This window comes from Microcebus murinus, chromosome 23, assembly GCF_040939455.1.
Source record: "Microcebus murinus isolate Inina chromosome 23, M.murinus_Inina_mat1.0, whole genome shotgun sequence".
Taxonomy (NCBI): domain Eukaryota; kingdom Metazoa; phylum Chordata; class Mammalia; order Primates; family Cheirogaleidae; genus Microcebus; species Microcebus murinus.
Window position 1 is genome coordinate 26,474,077 of NC_134126.1, and position 22,062 is coordinate 26,496,138.

Genomic DNA, 22,062 nt, shown 5'->3' on the forward strand with positions numbered 1-22,062 from the left:
TTGCCTATTCATAGGGGAGCCAGGTCCAGGGAAACTGGACCAAGCAGGGAGGAAGACAGGAAGGGGGTGAAGAGGCTCACTGAGGCTGGGGCTCTTCCCTATGGAGCCGAGGGATTGGGACTCCCTGGCTCAGCTCTGCCTGTTTGACTACACCCTTCATTCTGCATGTGCCTCAGTGTCCCCAGCTGGAACATGAAAGGGACATTAGGTTCCCAGGTGCTGCTGAACCGTGCCATGAAAAGGGTGGGAACGGGTACCGCCCCACTAGAGGATGAAGACCACAACAATCTGTTTCATGGAAACTCTTAAACTTCCTCCAGAAAGGGAGCTCCGGTCAAAACTTGGACTTGAAGCTCTGACATAATCTCTATACAAGTGTCAGCTTTTTTGCAATTTCACAGTCGGTCTTGTTTTCTGAACATGAAGCCTGTGTGTATGTGTTGGCTAGATGCACATGTGTGGACCCGCCAGGACAGTGCGTACCTGAGCAGTCTGATGCTCAGAGGTGCCTTTGGCTGTGGCTGGGACCCTGTGGCTTCCAAAGCTGAAACCGAGCAGCACCGAGTGGGAGCCAGGAAGAGAGGGGTGGGAACCTGGCTTTGTTTCCCAAGCCCTGGGTGGGCCATTCGGTGGCTTCTTCAGTCTGGCTGCTGCCTTGGGCAGCCCTGGAACTAAACCACCTGGGGAGAGAATGGCACCGCTTATGCCAAGCAGGGGTCAGCCCAGCTAGGACTTCACTTGGAGGATCCGAGTCCTCCAAGAGAAAAAGGGCATCACGAATTCAATGTCAATGCCAAGGTTCCACCCAGTGCAGGGTTAGGGGGCCCTTGTGTGGAGACTAGAGAAAGAAGTCTGTGTAAAACATTTAAAAAGTTGCAGGATCCTGTTTACTCAGCAATTTATCCAGTAAACATTAACTGAACATGTCCTATGTGCTGGGCAGAGTGCTCATCTCATAACACTCCCTGCTCCACACTCCCCATACACACACAAACACATGCACACACACACACATGCACACGCACATACACATGCATACATGTGCACACACGCACACGCACATACACATGCACACATGTGCACACACAAACACACATGCACACACGCACACACATATGCACACACGTGCACACACGCACAAACACATGTGTGCACGCGTGCGCGCGCACACACACACACCCTACACCGTCAAACATCCCACTTGCCCTCATCCCCGGACCTTCGAGGTGCTGCTCTCTCTGCCCCTCCTGTCTGTGTCTAGATAAGTCCCACTCATTCTTCAGATTAAATTTCATTCATTTCTCCCAGAAGAAAACTTCCATGAGTGACCGTGGACATGCACACTCACACGCTCACGCACACACTCACGCACACACGGACGCTCCCAGAGCACCCGGCCCTTCCCACCAGCGCTCTTTTTACATCCACGTGTGAGTTTCCCAGCGCTGCACCCCTACTGCGCTCCAGGCCCTCGGCCAGGGCTGTGTCACACTGTGGCGCTTATCTGTCACCCCTCCAGACAGTGACCGCTTCCCTTTATAGCCCCAACTTCTACCACAGTGCCTGGTGCAGAGTAGATGCTCAGTGTTGGTGAATGAATGAATGAATGAATGAATGAGGTTAAAATGCACCTTCCCTGCTTCCAAAAAATGTCACCACCTTTTCTTCAAAGGCTTCATCATGCCATGCAGACAAGCAAAGAACCCAATGATTAGAAGCGAAAGCAAGCGGCGGGGGGGAGGGTAGCAGCAGGCCCCCCGGGTTCCGCCTGCCAGGCGCTCGGGGTGTGAATGCTGCACTCCGGACCTCCTAGGTGTGCAAAGTTGTGAACACAACCACCCTCACCTGCCTGGCGCCCTCTCTGACAACGGACTACCGGCCGGGCCTGGACACGGTGGAACGGCCAGATGAGTTCGGATTTGTCTTTAACAACGTCCAGTCTCTGCTGATTTACAACGACACCAAGTTCATCTACTACCCCAACCCGACCTTTGAACTGCTCAGCCCCACTGGAGTCTTGGACCAAAAGCCAGGATCGCCCATCATTTTGAAGGTAGGGGCAGCGATGGTAGAGGGCGCCCCACTCTCCCTACGCCTGGCTTTCTTTCCGGTGCTTTCTATGCACCTGGACTGGCCAAGCTGTCATCTTCCATGGAAGGAGCTTGTTTATAGACAGTGACCCACTGAGCGGTGTACCTGGCGCTCAGGATTCTCAGGACGTACTTTAGAATATTTCTCTTTGTTCTTGTGAGCTTTGGGAACCAGCGAGCTGGGAGTAACCGTTTCCTTTTCTGTCCACTCTGTGGCTACGGTGACCTGCACGTGTATTCAGGAGGTCACAGTCACCTGGTACCATCGGTCCAAGTGTTTTGTTATTCCACCACTTTCATCAGATCCAAGTATCCGCCTTTAAATTTTCTCTCGTTTGGCATTTTGTCTCCCCTGTCTCCTTCCCGCTCAAGATCTTTCCTCCCTTTCCTTCTTTCCTCCTCTGTCTTCTCTCTAGACCGTAGCTGACAGGCATCCCCTCCAAAGGGCTTGCCATGGGGTCCTTTCCTGGTTTTGCGTTGCTGCCTTCCCCACCTCCTTAATGTCGTTTCCAGTAGCCAGTTGACTTCTGCGTGCACAGGCCAATTATTCCCATTAAGATCGCTCCTCTCCACAGGGCAAAAACCTCTGCCCTCCCGCCTCCGGAGGGGCCAAACTCAACTACACGGTGCTGATTGGAGAGACGCCTTGCACCGTCACCGTGTCCGAGACCCAGCTCCTCTGCGAGCCCCCTGCCCTCACGGGGCAGCACAAGGTCATGGTGAGTGGGCCGCTCCCCTCCCTGTGGCTCCGGCTCCCTCTCGGTGCATGCAAGTCTGTCCTAAGGAAAGGCTCCCTCCCCCCCCCTCCCTGCCTGACCCCTCCCTCCACATCTCAGCGACATGTCCTGCACCAAATCGGGTGGAAGTTGAGGGCACGAGAAAAGGCAGGCAGATACCACGGCGGGAAGTGGCTTCGTATCCAAATCCGCACTGCGTGGTCCTGGTCTGTCACACCCTCCCTGGCCCCTCGAGGGTCTGCCGGCATGCCGGGGGGCTCTACACCCGTGTGCGTCTGTGTGTGCACAATGCGCAGGTTCACGTGGGCGGGATGGTGTTCTCGCCGGGCTCGGTGAGCGTCGTCTCAGACAGCCTGCTGACCCTGCCAGCCATCGTCAGCATCGCGGCCGGCGGCAGCCTGCTCCTCATCATCGTCATCATCGTCCTCATCGCCTACAAGCGCAAGTCTCGGGAAAACGACCTCACGCTCAAGCGGCTCCAGATGCAGATGGACAACCTGGAGTCCCGGGTGGCCCTGGAGTGCAAGGAAGGTAAGCGGAGGCACGCCCTCACTCCCCGGGCCCTCTTTCCTCACCCACCTCGTCACGGTCTTCTCTGCAGACGGCTCCCGTCGCTCCCGGCCGAGCCTTTGCACTCCTCTTTGACCTCCGCTTTCCCAGAAATGTCCCTCGGGGCCAGAGAAGTGCTATAAAGAATGCCCCCTGCGTGCAGTCTCAGGCCAGAGACAGCGAGGATTCCTGGGGTGTGTCCCCAATCAGTGGGGGTGGACACTCTTAGGCTCCCTTTTTTAGGTGGTGGGGGAAATGCGTGGTTTTTATATTACTTTCTCCTCTATGCTTAGCTATCATTTTGAATTTGCTGTCTACATATGACAAGTGCAGTTAAAAACAAAGAAAAAGGATGGCTGGGGGCCTGTAATCCCAGCACTTTGGGAGGCTAAGACAGGAGGATCGCTTGAGTCCAGGAGTCTGAGGCTGCAGTGAGCTATGACTGCACCACTGTACTTCAGCCAGCCTGGGTCACAGAGTGAGACCCCGGCTCTAAAAAACAAAAGAAAACAAACAAAGAAAAAGCGGGCTATTTGGTAAAGATCCTGGAGGCGTTTGAGAGACAGGGCGGAGGGGTTCAATGCCAAACCCTCGGAAGCTCTGGTCACCTGGCGCCCGGTGGAGAGCAGAGAGGAGAGTCATTGTCCTAGTCCCCCACCTGTCTGGACGCGTCCCTTGATCTGGCCGACTCCCTCTCCCGCTCAGGGCCTCGGCGTCCCCACGGACAGAGCCTCCCAGGCCCCATTTTCCCAGACTCCAGAACCCCCACGTGGGAGAGCCGGGCTCCTGGTCTCTGCGCAGCTATCTTTGCAGCGCGTGGAAGCAGCGGCAGAAAAGGCAGGAGAGCACCCGCCTCCTCCCCCCTCCCGGGGTTTGTTTGCATCCGAGAGGCTTGCCCGAGTCCTTGGCCCCGGACACGTGTGTGGGAGCGGAGACTGTGTTTGCTCCCGTCTCCCACGCAGCCAAAGCCTCGAGGTGACGCGTGTACCTGGCGTCCTCTCGGGCTGAGGGCCTGGCGGGCTCTCTGGTAAACATCTCAATTAGAAATCAAAACATTTCTCATTGGACTGCGAGCGTCAAGATCAGAAACGAGCCCCTGCTGGATGCTGGGCCGGGAAACAGGAAAGGCTGGGGCCCATGCTCCTTCTGGCACGGGGGCCGGAGAGTTTGGGAGAGGAGGTCCCCAGAGAGACGGGCCTGCGGCCGAGCTGAGACCTCGGAAGCCCTTCCCTCCGTCAACTCTCCTCTCTGCTCTCCACCAGGCGCCAGGTGACCAGAGCTTCCGAGGGTTTGGCATTGAACCCCTCCGCCCCGTCTCTCAAACGCCTCCAGGGTCTTTACCAAATAGCCCGCTTTTTCTTTGTTTGTTTTCTTTTGTTTTTTAGGGCCGGGGTCTCACTCTGTGACCCAGGCTGGAGTACAGTGGTGCAGTCATAGCTCACTGCAGCCTCAGACTCCAGGGCTAAAGCGATCCTCCCGCCTCAGCCTCCCAAAGGGAGGCTGGGATTACAGGTGCCCATCCATCCTTTTTCTTTGTTTTTAACTGCACTTGTCATATGTAGACAGCAAATTCAAAATGATAGCTAAGCATAGAGGAGAAAATAATATAAAAACCACGCATTTCCCCCACCACCTAAAACAAGGGAGCCTAAGAGTGTCCACCCCCACTGATTGGGGACACACCCCAGGAATCCTCGCTGTCTCTGCACCCCAGGGCCCCTCCTCCACCTTCACAAACTTCTTCTTCTTCCTCTTCCCCCCCATGACTGGGGTTCCCGCCTGAGCCGCCCCTCTCTGCTCACTCTTCCAGCTTTTGCTGAGCTCCAAACAGATATCAATGAGCTGACCAGCGACCTGGACCGCTCGGGAATCCCCTACCTGGACTACCGTACCTACGCCATGCGGGTGCTGTTCCCGGGCATCGAGGACCACCCGGTCCTGCGGGAGCTGGAGGTAACACCTGCCGCGCTGGCCCAACCGCCCTGCAGGGACGCAGGGCCGGGGTTTCCTAGCAAACGCAGAGGGGACTCGTAGCACCCAGTAAGGCCAGGCGTGAGGAGGGGCCCGCAGTTCCTACCAGCATCCCAGCCACAGAGCTGTCAGCCAGTTCGCAGCCAAGGGGGCGCCCGGGCCCTTCAGGATGCCTCCCAGGCCAAGGCTCGTTGTTTGTCGTTTCTTCATGGGTGACCGAATTGATTAACTAAGATCCTGCCTCATTCTAAAATGGATTTAAGGTGGCTTAAAGGAAGGCACAGGATTCCGTGAGGTTTGTTTGTTCATTTGTTGGTTTGTTTTGCTAAAGATAGTAAGTCAGGACAGAGGAGATTAAAAGGGGGGGCTAGTACACTGGAGAGGTCCCGTGCGGTGTCTCCTGTCGTATCCTTGGGGAAATCAGGAGGCGTCCCCCACCCCAAGGGGGCCTCCTGGAGCCCGGCCCTCCCAGCCCAGCGGAAGGTCGGAGCAGACCGCAGAGCCCAGAGCCCAGCCGTCTTCACCAGCGCGGGTGGGTGGCAGGGGGTGGAAGTGGTACAGGCCTCGGGGACTGGGTTCCGTGACGAGAGTCCCCACAAGGCCCCAGTGAGGCCTAGGGCGGGAGCCCAGAAGCCTGTCCTCTGAGGGTGTCGCCCCGTCTCGCCCCCCCAACCCCCCAGGTGCAGGGAAACGGGCAGCAGCACGTGGAGAAGGCCCTGAAGCTCTTCGCGCAGCTCATCAACAACAAGGTGTTCCTGCTCACCTTCATCCGCACCCTGGAGACGCAGCGCAGCTTCTCCATGCGCGACCGTGGCAACGTGGCCTCGCTCATCATGACCGGCCTGCAGGGCCGCCTGGAGTACGCCACCGACGTCCTCAAGCAGCTGCTCTCCGACCTCATCGACAAGAACCTGGAGAACAAGAACCACCCCAAGCTGCTTCTCCGGAGGTCTGAGTGGCGGCGGGGCGCGGGGAGGGCAGCAGGGCGCGGGGAGGGCGGCAGGCGTCCGGGCAGGGTGCCGCACCTGTTTAGAGCAGGCCCGAAAAGCGGCAGGACGGGGCCTGTTCTCCAGCAATGCCATCTGAGCAGAGCAGCCTGCGTCCCCTGACTCCCTAAGACAGAATCTGAGGTTGCCCCGGCCCAGGGACACTGCAGTGTCCCAAGCCTGGGCTTCGATCTCAGCTGGAGCTCCAGCTCTGCCACCTACAAGCTCTGCGATCTGGGGCCAGTGCCGTCACCTCTCTGCTGTTTAGTTTTCTCTTAGACAAAATGAAAAAAAAAAAAAGCCCCCATCTCAGTCTTCCCTCCGCATGCCTCCAGAGCTGCACCGTCCAACACAGCAGCCACAAGCCACAGTGGCTGCTGCTAATTAAAATAGAATAGACTAAAAATCAGCTCCTCTGTCACGCTAGCTGCGTTCCAAGTACTCAGCCACCGTATTAGGCAGCACAAGATAGAGAACATTATCGCAGAAGGTTCTAGTGAATGGTGCTGGGCTAGAGATTTGGCGTGGCCTGCCCTTTCTGTGCTCGGCTTCCCAGATCTGAGTCACCAGCCTCCACTGCACACCCCCGTTGCCATTGGAGAGGGTCGGAGACCTTGGCATCCCTCGAGCCCATCCCCTCTAGTTTGGGGGCTCCTGGCAACGGGGGTGGGTTGGAATATGCCACCTCCGCTCACCACCCCTCCTTTTAGCCTTCTCCTACCCAGGTCTCGGGCTTCCAGGCCCCACGTGGGGTGTTTTAGGAGTGGGGAGCCCCTATCCTGCCAATCTGAGCATTAGAAACTCTCATTAAGAACTGTTGTATTTAAATTAGAGCTAATCTCAGGCACAATGCAGGGAGAGGGTGCTGGGAGGAGCCAGGGGAGAAAGCTACAATTTTTTCTGCCATTGTCACTCTCTCCCGGGCCCAGATTGCTGAGCAGTCCTGGCAAATGCCTGGGATTTACTGCAACCAGAGGGTATAATTTACACCACGTGCAGGGAGTTAAAATGCCCCTCCGGAGAGGGTCTGTCACAGCCCTTTGTTCTTTTCCCAAATCCCCAGCTCTGTAGCCCTGGGATGGGGGAGGGGAGGGAGGGCGGTTCTTGCACAAGCAGCTCCCTTGTTGGCTAAACACTTAAGCACTGCTCTCTGCTGGGATTCAGGACCCCACCTGTCCCCAATAATGACAGCTAATACTTACATAGCAGGTACCAGGTGCTTTTCTTAGCACTTTGCAAATATTAACTCGTTCAACCCTAACCACAAGTGTGGGGGGGGGGCGGGGGGTGTAATTACTACTGTCTCCTTTTGGAGAGGGGCACACTGAACCCAGAGAGGTTAAATGACTTGCCCAAGGTCACACAGCCAGTAGAGGGCAGAGTCAGGATTTGAACTCAGCACGGCCTGCCTCTGAGTGATCGTGCGGAGGGGAAGATAGCAGGTACCTTCCAGATATGCAAAGCAGAGTGTCCAGGCATGTAAGAAATCCCAGGGGGACAGGAAAACTCTCTATTTATCACTCTAAGGCCAGGAGGAGGTCAGGGAAACCTGTCCTTTGTAGCCCTGAACAGTGGGCACCCGTGCCTTTAGCAGCCGCCCCTGTCCCAGGTCCGGCCAAGCAGGTCAGAGAAGCACAGACGTCAGGGCTCAAAGGTCCTACCCCTCCATCCCAGGCTCAAGGAAACTGAGGCCCAGAAGGAAGCTGTCCAAGGTCACACTGGCAGTTCCCGGTGGCGCTGGGCTGGGCCCCAGGTGTCCTGCGTTCTCTCGTGCTCTGTTGCACTCCTGGGCCACGCACAAGCCCAGGCCCCACCACCGAGACCCCTCCGTAACGGACTGCCCTCATCCCTCTCCCTTCCCCAGGACGGAGTCTGTGGCCGAGAAGATGCTGACCAACTGGTTTGCCTTCCTCCTGCACAAGTTCCTGAAGGTGAGAAAGGCCGTGAGCTGGGGACCCGGAGTCCAGAGCAAGGCGGTGGCTGCTCCTCTCCGATCCTGGCCATCGGGGCTGCGTGGGGACCCCATCCCCGGGGAATAGGGACCTGGCTGGCCTGGGTGCTCCGGAGCAAAGCGGGCCTGGGAAGCCCCTCCGGCCACTGCCCCGGCTCCCCGGGAGAGGAAGGGGAGGACGAGCAAGCCACGCAGGCTGGTGCCCGCGCTTCCCTGCCCGCCTGTGCCCGCAGGAGTGCGCCGGGGAGCCGCTCTTCATGCTGTACTGCGCCATCAAGCAGCAGATGGAGAAGGGCCCCATCGACGCCATCACGGGCGAGGCCCGCTACTCCCTGAGCGAGGACAAGCTCATCCGGCAGCAGATAGAGTACAAGACGCTGGTGAGGAGGCTCGGGGGGCGGCTCGTGCACCCTCTGCTTCTGACGCGCGTCCTACCTCCTGACCTCAAAGGCAGTCTGCGGGGCCAGTAAAGAGTCCGGGCCATGCATGGTCTGGGGCGAGCCCTAAGGGCATCCTGAGTGTGCAAACGGCAAGGCTGGCACAGCTGGGCTGCCCCTCCCCTATCTCATCTGGTGAGCCCTGAGAGCTCTCTGTGCCTCAGTTTACCCTTGACAATATTGGGGGAGAAAAAAACGTCACCCATCATTAGATGTGGGGTGATCATTTATAGCATTATAGGAAAGATGTATGCGGATTCCTATAAGGAGGCTTTGGGGAGGTGTGAGGCTGGCCCTGGACACATCTAGAACCATCTCTAGACTCCCTGGAGTGCCTCCTGTCTCCCCGAAGCCATGCAGGAGCTAGGAAGTAGAGTCCTGGTTCTCTGAGGAAGGGGAGGTGGACGCAGTGACTCGGGCTCTCACTCGGCAGGCTGCAGGAGGATGGGGGAAACAGAGGCACAGAGCAGAGAAGCATCTCTGTTTCTTCTGCAAGGAGGGTGGACCTTGGGAAAAGAAGATTCCGAGGCCCCAACCCTCCTCCCCGAACTGCTCCTTCAACTCCCGCCCTGCTCACCCTCTGTCCCCCACCTGCAGATCCTGAACTGCGTCAACCCCGACAACGAGAACAGTCCGGAGATCCCAGTGAAGGTGCTGAACTGTGACACCATCACGCAGGTCAAGGAGAAGATCCTCGACGCCGTGTATAAGAACGTGCCCTACTCCCAGCGGCCGAGGGCTGTTGACATGGACTTGGGTAGGACGCTGGCCTCGGGCTGTGAGGGCGAGGGGGGTACAAGCCGCTTTCTGGGCAGCGTTCAGGTCAGGTCATGGGAGGGGTGGGGAGAGGGGAGTCCTGCCGTGCACCTGGCTCCCCTGGAGGTATGACTGGGCCCTGGCCAGGTGAGGGCCACGTGCAATGCTTCCTCCTTGAGGCACTGCCTGCTCAGGTGTGGCTGTCACCAGGGAGTGCCCCACGTCTCCCCCTGGAGCCCTGGATGTCTCTAAGCTCTGGGGGAGCCAAGCTGGCCAGGCCCCCAGGGGAGGCACGATTGCAGGCGGGACCCTGGCTCTCGGCCGCCACACCACTCACGCTGCCACCTGCCCCACCCCCCTCTCCACCCAGAGTGGCGCCAAGGCCGGATCGCCAGGGTCGTGCTGCAAGACGAGGACATCACCACCAAGATCGAGGGGGACTGGAAGCGGCTCAACACGCTGATGCATTACCAGGTGGCCTGCCCTGCTGCACGTTCCTCTTCCTCTAAGCCTCGTCTAAGGCCCGGAAAGCCTGAAAGGGGTTTCCTCTCTCCCCTTCCTGCTCCTCCCCAAGCCTCCGGCAGTGATTCTCACACATGGCTGCCCACTGGGGGTAACTGGGGGAACTTATGAAAAATGATGGGTGCCCAGATTCCACCCTCAGAAATGGATTTAAGGGTCTGGGGTAAGAGCCAGGCGTCGTCCCTATCCTGTGTAGCTCTACGTGTCTGCAGAAAAAAATTGCACATTGCAAAGTCCCCCACGTGGACCCAGACCGTTAGGTGCTATCCGTTTCCCTCTTCGGCGTGTCACCAACGCGGCTCACACTTCTGCCGTGCCGTGCGGCCGGGAATTGGTTAGACTCGTCTTCGCGTCCTCTATCCTGCCACTCGGTAGCAAGCGTCCTTGGGAAGATTATTATTTCTGAAGCTGTCTTTCTTCCCACCCGTAAAACGGGGCTCACCTCGAACCCTGCCCCTCACCGTCGCCCGGCGTAGATTAGATGTAGCCGGGGAAGCGCTCAGCACCCCGGCAGGCGCGCTGAATGAGCAGGCAGGAAACCCCAGCGCAAGAACACTCGGTGGAGGGGGTGTCCGCTCTCGCCTCCCCTTCCCTCCATGGTAACCACGCACAGCGGGGGGTCTCGGTAAGATTAAGCACAGGTAGACAGGTTGGGACTCAGGAAAAATACTAAAATAGAAACTGGAAATGAGAGACACCGAGGGAAATTAAACCAACCAGAGGAAGCGCCTGAGGCTGCAGGACCCATGGGACTGTCTGATTAATAATAGCCTCCCCTGTCCCCGGCTCGGAAAGGGAGGGGTGCAGGGGGCTGGCGGGCCGGGCTCTCAAGCACCGAGCTGCCAGCCGCCAGCCGCCAGCCGCTGGGAGGCCCTGCAGCGAGCTGGGGCCATCCAGGGGCGCAGAGGAAGCTGGGGGCCCTGGGGATCCCCCGAAATGCTCTTCCTCAAGGCCCCGTTGCCCTCGCTGGCCTGCACCCCCCCCCCGTGCCGACACCCCGCCTGGACCCCTGCCCCAGACAGCACGGGTGTGGTGTAGCGGGAAGAGAAAAGGCTTCGGAAGCCATATGTAAACCCACGCTTCCCCACTCGCGGGAGGTACAACTTTAATCTCTTTGAACCTCGGACTCCTCATCTGTCAAATGGACACAACAACCCTGACTTGTAAAGGGGTGAGGCACCAGGGCTGTGACCTTATGCACAGGTAGCTGCAAGCAGCCCCTGTTAATTCTGTGCACACACCCCCACCACCCCCACCACTAATTCACGTGGTGCTTAATGCACCAATAGAACAATCGTAATGGTCTAATTAGAGGTGTATGAGGAAGAGCAAAAAGAGAACAGCATCATGCTCCCAAATTATAGGTTTCAAAAGGGCAGGAGTGGGGCCTTTCTTCTTCTGTCCCTGCTGCCCTCATGCCCGTTACTGAGCTGGCCAGCCATGCTGCGGCTCCCAACCAGAAGAGTGGAATATTCTGTTCTTTTGGTGCTCATCATACAAAGCACTTTCAATTCCCTGATGTCATTTATCATTCATGTATGCGCTGGTTCCTCAAATATTTACTGAGCTTTTACTGAGTGCAAGGCACTTCCCACACCTAGCCCTGAGTGACAAGGGACAGCAGAGAGTATTCCTACGTTCGGGAGACGGTGGTGATGAGGGTGTTCGTAATAGCAACGCTCATGCCAGCGCTCACTGAGTGGCAGGCGCCGTTCTCAGCCATCGTGTGTCCTAACTCCTTTAAACCTAGACACGATTATTATCCCCACTGACAACCGAGGCACAGAGGGGTCAAGCCATGTAGCTGGCAAGTGGCAAAGCCAAGGTGAGGCCCAGCCAGGCACCTTGACCGCAGACTTGTGCTGCCTGCTGGTTAAGAGAGGGGAAAGCCAAGGCCAAAAGGTTTAGTGACCAGACCTGGAATCGAGTTGAACTGCGGGCATTGGAGTCACCTTGGGGATCTTCTTTTAGGTGATAAGAAACCATAAATGGTAACGTCATCTGTTCTCCGTGAGAGTGTAAACCTCTGTCCCTGCCAAGCTTTCAGAGTATCATTTCTGGGCTGTGAGTTGCAAGGAGAATTCCTGAAAGACAGGTGGAGCATCTACCCACAGTCTTGGTGCTGATTGTGCAAACTGCTGACAAGTCCAGGAAGCTGCTCCAGCCGGGAAGTAACGGAGCTTCAGCCTCTTCCAGGCACAAGGACTTTGCACCATTGAGAGCAAGCCTTGTCCTCTTGTTACCCTCCCTGGAGTCAAAGGTCCTTGGAGCCCCTACAGAAGAAAATCTGCATAATCTTAATTAACAAAGAGATGTTCAAAAACTTCCCGGGCTCCTGCAGATTTATAGGGAGGGTAAAATTAAACACCACCACTAAAACCCGCTATCAGGGAATCTCGTTAGCACTAATGTTCATTTATAGTTTGACTTCCCAACATTTAATTCTTTTTCGGTGGGAGAGAAGGACTGACAATTTAAGACCCAGAAAGATGGTTTTATGACTGGTGCAGCTATAAATCAAACTTATAAAGTTCATAAAAATTGTTAAAATAAAAAATGGTTTAATAGGAATGTTTTATGGCCCATAACATTATTATAGCTGTTTTATTCCCTCTGCGTTAGGGGTTTAATTGGATCGCCACGATTCTGGGGATTCTCTGTTTTTATTGGATGGAGGGTAATCTTAAATCAAAATGGCCCCAAATGTCTTCAATATGGCTCCTTATTTATCATCCTTTTCCCTACAGGCTGGGTGCTGAGCCCGGGCACCCTCACAGGGGATAGGACAGAGACCATCTCTCTCTCTGATGCCCCAAGGGTGGCTGCCCCTTTGGCAGAACTCTTCAAAGTGGCTCAGGCATTATAGGACGCAGGCTGGGAAGAAATCAGAGCCAAAAGGGTGAATGGGCTTTGGACCAGTGTGGCTTGAAATAAAATCCCAAATTAGGATATCTAATGAGGAGAACATGTGCTCTGGAGCCTGCCAGACCTGGCTGCTACAAACACCGGCTCTACCCCAATGTGTTAATTATGTGACCTTGAAGATGGTCACTTAGTGTCTCTATGCTTCCATTTCTTCATCTGTAAAACAGGAATAATTGTACGTAACTCACGGCTCATCGCGCCCAGTGCTGTGCAGCAGAAATACAATGCAAGCCACACTTGCAAGCCACATGTGTCATTTAAAATTTTTTACTAGCCACTTAAAAAGTAAAAATAAACAGCTTAATTAATGTTAACGATGTATTTTATGTAATCCAATCATCATAGAATAATTATCATTTGACTCTGTAATAAATATAAAAATGACTAAGATAGGTTATATTCTTTTATTCATACTAAGTCATTGAAAGCAAATGTATATTGTCCATTTATAGTACACCTTGGTTCGGAGACTTAGCGTTCTTTTCAGTTTGGACTGGCTACATTTCCAGTGCTCGGTAGCCATGTTGAGCTACCATATTGGGCGGGACATCTCTAGCCCAACAAAACCTCAAGAAACCCATAGTAATGGTCATTTCTAGCGTTCTTGAACTCCTTGCTGTCTACCCCACGCCTATTTTATAACCCGCTGGAAGTTCTTGACCATTCGACTTCCCAAGACACCTCCATTCACCCATGCTGTGTGCTTGTTGTGCCTCTCTCAGGTGTCAGACAGGTCCGTGGTGGCTCTGGTCCCAAAACAGACGTCTTCCTACAACATCCCTGCCTCTGCCAGCATCTCCCGGACGTCCATCAGCAGATACGGTGAGGACCAGCGAGGCCGTCTGAGCCCCCCGGGGCCTGGCTCTCGACCCCTTCTGACAGCAGGGAGCACCTGCTGAGGCCTGGCCTGGCCTCCATTCGGCGGCTCTTGCTCGTGTGTTTCCCTTCCCCCCTGCTCCAGTCACTCCCAGAGCAGCCTGTGTCCACAGCTGCGGCAGCAGGTGGCACCAGGGACTTCCTTTGACATCCCCGGCCCAGCAAAGGAGTCAGACTGGCCCAGACCAGGGAGGCACCGACATGGGGGTTGACATCTACCCCAGTCCCAGTTTGTGCCTGTCGTCCTGGCTGCATTATTAACAGCGACCTCTTTTACTCTCAGATGTGTCCCAGCTTAGACAATGAATCGCTCGTCCTCGCCCTTCTGCCTCTGTGGGGTAGCGGGGCCCCTGTGCCCTCTGGCACTTCACTCTCTGTGGCTCTGTTCTCGCTGGTTTCTTGTGTGTACGAAGCTTCCCAGCCGCAGGGCACCACGGGACTGAGCTCAGCAGCTATGCAAAGGGCTTAGGGTACTGGGTACTCCACGTCCTAGGCCCCAGGAAAGAAGGGACAAGAGGAGCATTACAACCTGCAGCACTTTAGCATCCAGATTTTTATTAAAGCACCATTGAAAGTGTCCCGTTGTCATTTTACCTGCTACGTGTTCGTTGCTGGGAGCATGGGAGAAAAGGGAACTCCCAAATTCCCTAGGGTCCCTCTCTCCAGCTCCCGGAATTTCTAAATCCTTTTGTAAAAAAAAAGACCTCAGGCTCCTCTGTCCTCATGCCAGCCAAGGATCCCTAAAATAACTTACCAAACATGAGGTCCCAAGAGTCCCCTTCCACCGGAAATGAGTTTATTCTGAGTGGGCGCAGGGGTCGCAGGGACTCCGGAAGGGGTCCTGCAGGCCGGCGGCTCACAGCCCCCACCGCCCCTTGCCTAGACTCCTCCTTCAGGTACACGGGCAGCCCCGACAGCCTGCGGTCCCGGGCCCCCATGATCACCCCGGACCTCGAGAGTGGGGTGAAGGTGTGGCATCTGGTGAAGAACCACGACCACGGTGACCAGAAGGAGGGCGACCGGGGCAGCAAGATGGTGTCGGAGATCTACCTGACCCGGCTACTGGCCACCAAGGTAACTCCTGCTCTGCCCACGCCAGGGAGGGCTCCTCGGAGGGGTATGTCCTGCCCCACCTTAGTGTCGGTAGTGTGTCCTTCAAGGGGACCCATTCAGATGAACTGGAGGCCAGGTCCCTCCCGGGCAGGGTTTCCAGGGGGTCAGGCCACTGCTGTTCTCCATGCTTTGGCAAAAATAGCAAACATATCGTTACCTTCTACCCACTACTCGAGATGAGCCATATGCTTCGGAGGAGCGGCTGTCTCCTCTGGGCCCCCTGAACACTTGGGGAGATATCAGGGTTTCCTGCTGGTGTTAGCTGGGCAGATATGCAACCTCCACCGCCATTGCATGTTCTACCCACTTCTTGGGCGCCATGGGAAGGAAAGCAGAAAGGCCTGGTCCTGCTGGTAATCCGAGGGAAGACTCCCTCTCCCCCGTCCCGGCCCATCCAACGACCCCCGAATGTTGGTGGAAGTGAGGCAACATCTTCTAGCCTTCCTACGAGAACAAGACATGCCTATAAGTAAGGCAATCGCTCAGCCCACGGTTTCCAGGCCGGGCTGGATTTCAGGTCTCTCCCCCGCTAACCCTGCGTCACTGCTGCTGGAGTTCCAACACGGCGGCATCCAACCCACAGCTCTCAGACTTGCGCCCAGAAACGGAGCAAGAAGCGTCCACTTTAGCTTTGCCTACTAATATGCTCAGCATACCAGGAAGAGAGCAACAGAGAGGCACCAGAAAGGGCTAGGGGTTTTACTGACCCTTAGAGGTGTGACATGAGCCTGTGAAGTGTGGGACCTGGGCCCAGTCTTGTCCCTTCCCCAGAGACCCTCCAAGGCCCTGTGGGCCAGGCCTGTGCCTGGGGGTTCTTCTGTAGACCCTTCCCCTGCAGCCTGCACTCCAGACCCCACTTGTGCCGGGACACGGATGCCCTAAGGCTCTCCGAGCCTCCCTCTAAGACCCTCCTCGGTCCTGCCGTGCTCCTGCCAGGTGGCACCCGGCCTTCCGGCTTGCTCCTGGGACACCCTCTCCAGACTGGCCTGCCAGCCCCTGTGCTCTCATCCACCCAAAGCCCTTCCTGTCTTCCTGTCACAGGCCCAGAGGCGTGGACGCGAGCATAAACGTGGCATGTGGCTGCGGGTTGGGGGAGGGCTTCTGCCCCAGGATCCAGGGTCCGCTCCGTTTCTCCCACCTCCCCGCTTGCCGACAGTGCTCTTCCCCGCCCCCGCCACACCGCTCACACAGCCTCGTGTCCCAGACGGATTTCCAAGGCAGGCTGGGTCCAAGGCACCATCTGGGGTGCCCGTCTGCTGCTGCCCGCGTCGCCCGCCCTCTGTCTCACTCTCCCCGCCCCCCTCTCCCAGGGCACCCTGCAGAAGTTCGTGGACGACTTGTTCGAGACCCTGTTCAGCACTGTGCACCGGGGCAGCGCGCTCCCCCTGGCCATCAAGTACATGTTCGATTTCCTGGATGAGCAGGCAGACAGGCACAGCATCCACGACACAGATGTGCGGCACACCTGGAAAAGCAACTGGTAAGCCCTCGGGGGGGGGGGGGTGCTCAGCGGGAGATGTAGCCTGGAGAGGCCGGGGACTGTGGGGGCTGGGGACCAGCCCGAGACCCTGGGAGATGGCAAGGCAGCCTGTTCTCAGCTGGGGCTTGGAGATCCGAGGAGCTGCTAGAGCAAACAGCACACATATGCTCTGCAGAGCCCACGTGGGCCACAGGCTGCCTGCGCCAAGTGGGGCCCGCCTGGCGTGAGGCCTGGCGCCAGGATGCGTGCTTGAGCCCTGCCCCTTCAGGCTGTGACCATGCCCCAGGAAGAGTCTCTCCTCCCCTGACTCGGAGACCCCTGGTTCTCAGGAGAAGAGAGCTGCATTTGAGACCTGCAGCAGAGCTTCAGAGCCAGGCGTCGTGGGGCGTTCTGAGTGGGGCAGAATCCAAGGCGCTTCCTGAGACGGGGAAGTCCTGAATTAAACTTATCCCCCTGCTAAGGCTGGCCAGCCCTGGGGACGGAGCTCGCAGCTGCTGCAGGACTATGGGGATTTCGTTGCCAACTTGATCTCTTAAGGCCAAGTGATTACCCCAGCGCCATAGCTTTCAGGAAGCAGCAGCCAGAATGTCCCGCAAGCGTGACTCTCTTCCATGAAGTCACCGCCCCATCCAGACCAGCAGCGGGAGAAGAAGCTCCCGTGGGCCCCTGGCGTGAGGCTTTTCCCTCCCGGGTTTTGAACCTGGACCGCAGACCAAGCTGAAGACTGGCTTGCAGGTCAGACGGGGCCTGGCCGAGAGCCGAAGTCAGAAGGCTTCCTTTGGGAAAGAGCTCGGAGAAGGGAGAGGGAGGTCCAGGCATTTGGCTTGGGCAGGCAGCCCACACAGCTGTCTGGAGTCAGCGGTCTCCTCAGAAAACAGAGCCGGCACAGATGGGCACAGGCTGTTATTTGGGAATCAAAAGTCCTAGCAACCAACAAAACACTTTGGAAAAGGCCAGCCCCGTATCGGTCCTCAGGGCTGTGGTCACCGAGCCCTCCTGAGTCTGCAGCTTTGATCGCAGCGAGTGAGACCGGGAGGCCGGGGGTGGCCCAGGGTGAGGCGCCCGCAGTGCACCGTGCCAGGGCCGGCCTCCCATCTGCACCCCCAGGGGCGGGGGCGGGCTTGTCCCCTTTGCTTTGGAGCAGGCCCAGCCTGGCGCCGGGAGCGGGCAAATTTCGGGGAAATCGAGAGAAAGTTCTGGGTTGTCCCCATCTGTGCACCTTCTTTGTGCTGGCCAGACAGGAGTGATGGAAACGCACTTCGCTGGCGCTGGGTGGGGAGCGAGTCTCCCTGTCGGGGCCTCAAAGAGCAAATGCCCGAGGAAAGACTGTGAGCAGCCCCCCAGAGCTGCAGAGGAGGGGGGGGCACGAGAGATGGGTGAGCGCAGCTCCTCCCAGGTTGCAGGAAAGAGAGCGAGAGGTGGATCCCATTGCACTTTGGACGGCAGGCGGGAAGCCTGGCGGCAGGGCTCGGGGTGGGCAGAGCGGATCTGAACGCTTGGGGGGTTTGTGTGTTTTGTCGAGAAGATGAGGAAGGGGAAAGGAGGGGTGAGTGGGGAGCAGGAACCATCATCGCAGGCTGGAAGGCCAAGCTGGAGGGCAGGGCTCGCTCCACGGAGGAGTCCAAAGAGTTAAGGCCCAGGACGCAGCTGGGAGAGCAGGGGAAGCTGCTGGAGAAGGAGTGAGAACAGCCGCTGCTGTTCTGGTTTTGAAGGCGAGAGAAGGGGCTTATCCGCCTTATGGCCTCAGGAGCAGAGAAAATGCATTCTCCTCCGCTCACAAATTCCCGAGTTGCAGGAGGAAGTCTCCTGACTACTGACCGCTTCCTCTCGGGGTGGGAAAAACTGGCCAGCGAGTCATTCCCAGGGTACCAACAATGGCCCCCTCCTCTCCCTCTGCCCCGTGGCAGAGACAAGAACGCCCCGGGGAGAGCCGTGAAAGAACCGGCCCCAGGGGAGCCCATTCCTCTGCCCAGCCCAGGCCGGGCCAGCCCTGGGAAGGGGCCCTGCCGCAGGGCTGGGCGGGGAGCGCAGGTGGGGCCCTTTGTGCCCGCTCTGAGGCTGCGCCCAGGGCTGCCGGCTGCGTCCTTCCTTCCGGACAATGGCCACCACGGCGCTGGGAAGGGACTCGGGGAGCCTGGTGGCTTTGTGTGAGGCCCTGAGAAACTGTGCTGGCCCCTGCACTTGGGCTCCCCTGGGGGCACGGAGGGCTTTAGAAAAGTCTGCAGGGGACGGAATGCGCCCACGCCCACCGGGCGCTGGTTAGAGACGGGGGCAGTGTCCCGCCAGGGGACAGCGTGCCTCTGCTTCCCCCCCAGGTCAGAAACAGCTGGGGTCACATGGGCCGGGCCCCTTTTCTACGGTGTGATTCCCTTGCCCCCTCGGGTGGGCAGTGTGAGGTTCGGGGGTGACGGGAGGAGCACAGCGCCCTGCGTGAGGGTGCGGGCTACGAGCCTGCTCGAGTCCCCCCGACTTTCCCCGCAGCCTCCCTCTGCGCTTCTGGGTGAACGTGATCAAGAACCCCCAGTTTGTATTCGACATCCACAAGGGCAGCATCACGGACGCCTGCCTCTCCGTGGTGGCCCAGACCTTCATGGACTCCTGCTCCACGTCGGAGCACCGGCTGGGCAAGGACTCCCCCTCCAACAAGCTGCTGTACGCCAAGGACATCCCCAGCTACAAGAGCTGGGTGGAGAGGTCAGCAGCACCCCGGGGACAGGCCAGTGTCCCTGTCTCCCTGCCCACCCCCTCCCCCGCCCTGCAGGTGACACTGACCGAGGACTCAGACCAGGTTTGGTGTCTTCAGGACCGCATGCTCCCCTCCGTCTTCCTTGCCCACACTCCCTGTTGTGGGGACAAAGGGTGGCTTTGTGCTCTTGGAAGTCAGATGACTGTCATCCTAATTACCATATTTAGCATGTACTAAGCAGCCAGCACTCTGATAAAGAATTGTATCAGCCAGGCAGGGCGGCTCACGCCTGTAATTCTAGCACTCTCGGAGGCTGAGGCAGGAGGATTGCTTGAGGCCGAGCAAGAGGGAGACTCCTGTCTCTACTAGAAATAGAAAAATCAGCCAGGTTTGGTGGCACACACCTGTAGTCCCAGCTACTTGGGAGGCCGAGGTGGGAGGATCGCTGAGCCTGGGAGTTTGAGGTTGCAGTGAGCTACGATGACACCACTGCACTATAGGTAGCAGAGCCAGACCCTGTCTTAAAAAAAAAAAGAGATTTTGTATGTGTCATCTCACCAAAATGTCCAACCGAGTTGTACAGCAGGTGTGGCTATAATCCACATTTTACAGATGAGGAAACTGCAGCACAAAGAGGCCAAGCAACTTGCCCGGTGTCACGCAGCTAGCAGGTAGCAGAGCTGGGATTTGAACACACGGAGCAAGGCCAGACTCTGGGCTTGTGACCACTCTGCTGGGCGCAGCAGTCAGAGGCTCTCAGCTAGATGGGGTCCCCCAAAGAAACTCTCAACCTCCGCTTGCAGCAGGAGGTCAGGGGGAGCCAGGTCAGAAGAGAACCAGGGAGGCAGGAGCAACTGGGGCCACGGCGGGCGCAGGCAAATGTTTGCCGAGTCCCCCCACCAAGGAGGCACTGTCCTGTCCGTGGCAGATACTACGCAGACATCGCCAAGCTCCCGGCCATCAGTGACCAGGACATGAACGCCTACCTCGCCGAGCAGTCCCGCCTGCACGCCGTGGAGTTCAACATGCTGAGCGCCCTCAACGAGATCTACTCCTACGTCAGCAAGTACAGCGAGGAGGTAAGACGGTCCCTCCTCCCTCCGCATGCCAAGAGCAAGGCAGCCAAACAGGAAGCCTGACTCAGTCGTCGAATAACAATGCACAGCAACTTAGAAGGCACATTTGTGGAGTCAAAAGCCCGTGAGCTCGGAAAGCATCAGCATGCCTTTATGAGGCAGCCCCACCTCTCCTGAGTCACTGGACCCCTTCTTGCACTTTTCATTGTCTTTCGCTCATTGTGCGCCCAGTAAATAACACTTTTAATAATTTAATTGTTTTTCAGTTCAGAGTGTTGTACGACGGATTTCATTTTTTTAATTTTTTTTATTAAACAATGAATCCAACTCTTCTTTGCCCTTGGGCAGATCCCGTCGGTCACATTTCAGATAGGCAGGTGGTCCTCAACGCTGATAGGGGTTGGCACGGGGACAGCTTCGGAAAGGTCACACGTCATGCATTAGTGCGAGGCACCGGACAGTAGGGACAGTGGTAGCAATGGTTGACACTTGCATGGCACTTCCCATGTGCCAGGTATTGTGTTAGACACTTAGGCTATATACATACATGTACACGTGTGTGTGTGTGTGTGCGTGTATATGTATTCATTTAATTAATCATCTCAGTTATCCAAGGTTGTGTTCCTTAAGGCAGGGTGGGAAGGCAGACAGAAGGGTGAGTGGGGCAGGACTCCGGGAGATGACGCCTTCTGTCCTGGGTCCTGAAGTCCCCCCCACCTTTGTCTCTGTCCCTCAGCTCATCGGGGCCCTGGAGCAGGACGAGCAGGCGCGGCGGCAGCGGCTGGCGTACAAGGTGGAGCAGCTCATCCACGCCATGTCCCTCGAGAGCTGAGAGCAGCCTCGCCTCTCTGGGTGGAGGGACCCACCCAAGGGGTCGCGCGGGGAGTCTCGGAAGCGAGGACGAGCGAAGGGGATGAGGCCCCAGAGCTTGCTGCTGCCCGAGCCCCCAACCTGGGGAGAGGGGAGGGCCCCTCTCCCTCCGCCAGCCAAGTTTCGTCACAGCCAGTCCCTGCTGGGAGAGCCGGTGGGCGCCACCCGTCCCCCACCACAGGGATAGGGGCGGCGGGCGAGCGAGCGCCGGCCAGGAGGAGGCGGCTCTTCGGGCTGAGAGGCACGTGGGCCCGGCCCTGCCTCCGTGACTGCTGCTTTGCATGAAACTCATTTGATGTATATTGGGGGGAAATAATGAGAACTTTATTTAATTTTTTTTAAGAAAAAGGAAAAGAAAAAAACAGAAATAAAACAAAAAAGCCACCCTGTTCATCCCGTCCAACTTCTGTTTAATTCTGATTTCTGTCTCCCCGCCTTCTCTCCCCACCCCCGCCTCCTCCCTCGTCCAACTCCTGTCCCCAAAGGCCAGAAAAACCCTACAAAGAGGTGCTGAGGGAAGTTGCAGGGAGAACGATTGTCTCGTTTTCCTTGAAATTAAGAAAAAAAGAGAGAAAGAGAGGGAGGGGACAAAGAAGAGCAGAAGAAGAATGAGCACAAGTTCCCACCAAACTCTTCGCAAAAAATCAAGGCCAGTGAAACCGGATCCCTGCCATGGCCGGAAGAGCGAGGAACCGCAGAACTTTGCCCCGTCCGCAAAGCCGTCGCGGGGCCGCACCTGGCTGCCGGGAACCTGAGCCGTACACACCCCACACCTGTATGCTCTCCCCTCTCGGGAGGAGACACATACCTGGATAGCACCGATGCTTTTGGCTACTGTGCTTTGTTTGCTTTATTTAATCCCAAACCTCAACCAAGGAGGAGCTGGTCTTTGGTACTTTTCTTTTGGTTTCCCCAAAGCTACTCTCAGAAGCAGGGTGAGGTGGGCCTCTCCCGGACCAGACACCTGGCCCCCATGAGGACACTGGGCCGCCGCGCCCCGCATCGGCCCCTGTCATAAACGAGGCCTCCTGGAGAAA

At 57.2% G+C, this 22,062-nt stretch overlaps 1 protein-coding gene across 1 annotated transcript in view; it reads left to right on the forward strand.

Annotated features, from left to right (window-relative positions):
* The window catches only part of PLXNA2 (plexin A2), a 208,407-nt gene extending 186,979 nt beyond the window's left edge, over positions 1–21,428 (forward strand). Inside the window, exons 18-32 of the mRNA XM_012758763.3 lie at positions 1,814–2,053; positions 2,666–2,809; positions 3,124–3,358; positions 5,187–5,329; positions 6,028–6,296; positions 8,198–8,264; positions 8,518–8,664; positions 9,319–9,478; positions 9,848–9,951; positions 13,647–13,746; positions 14,684–14,874; positions 16,224–16,393; positions 18,875–19,087; positions 20,008–20,158; positions 20,892–21,428. Of these exons, the coding sequence (XP_012614217.2) occupies positions 1,814–2,053; positions 2,666–2,809; positions 3,124–3,358; positions 5,187–5,329; positions 6,028–6,296; positions 8,198–8,264; positions 8,518–8,664; positions 9,319–9,478; positions 9,848–9,951; positions 13,647–13,746; positions 14,684–14,874; positions 16,224–16,393; positions 18,875–19,087; positions 20,008–20,158; positions 20,892–20,987 (2,430 nt within the window). The 3' untranslated portion in view covers positions 20,988–21,428. The remainder of the gene's footprint in view (positions 1–1,813; positions 2,054–2,665; positions 2,810–3,123; positions 3,359–5,186; positions 5,330–6,027; positions 6,297–8,197; positions 8,265–8,517; positions 8,665–9,318; positions 9,479–9,847; positions 9,952–13,646; positions 13,747–14,683; positions 14,875–16,223; positions 16,394–18,874; positions 19,088–20,007; positions 20,159–20,891) is intronic.
* Positions 21,429–22,062: the final 634 nt, after the last annotated feature.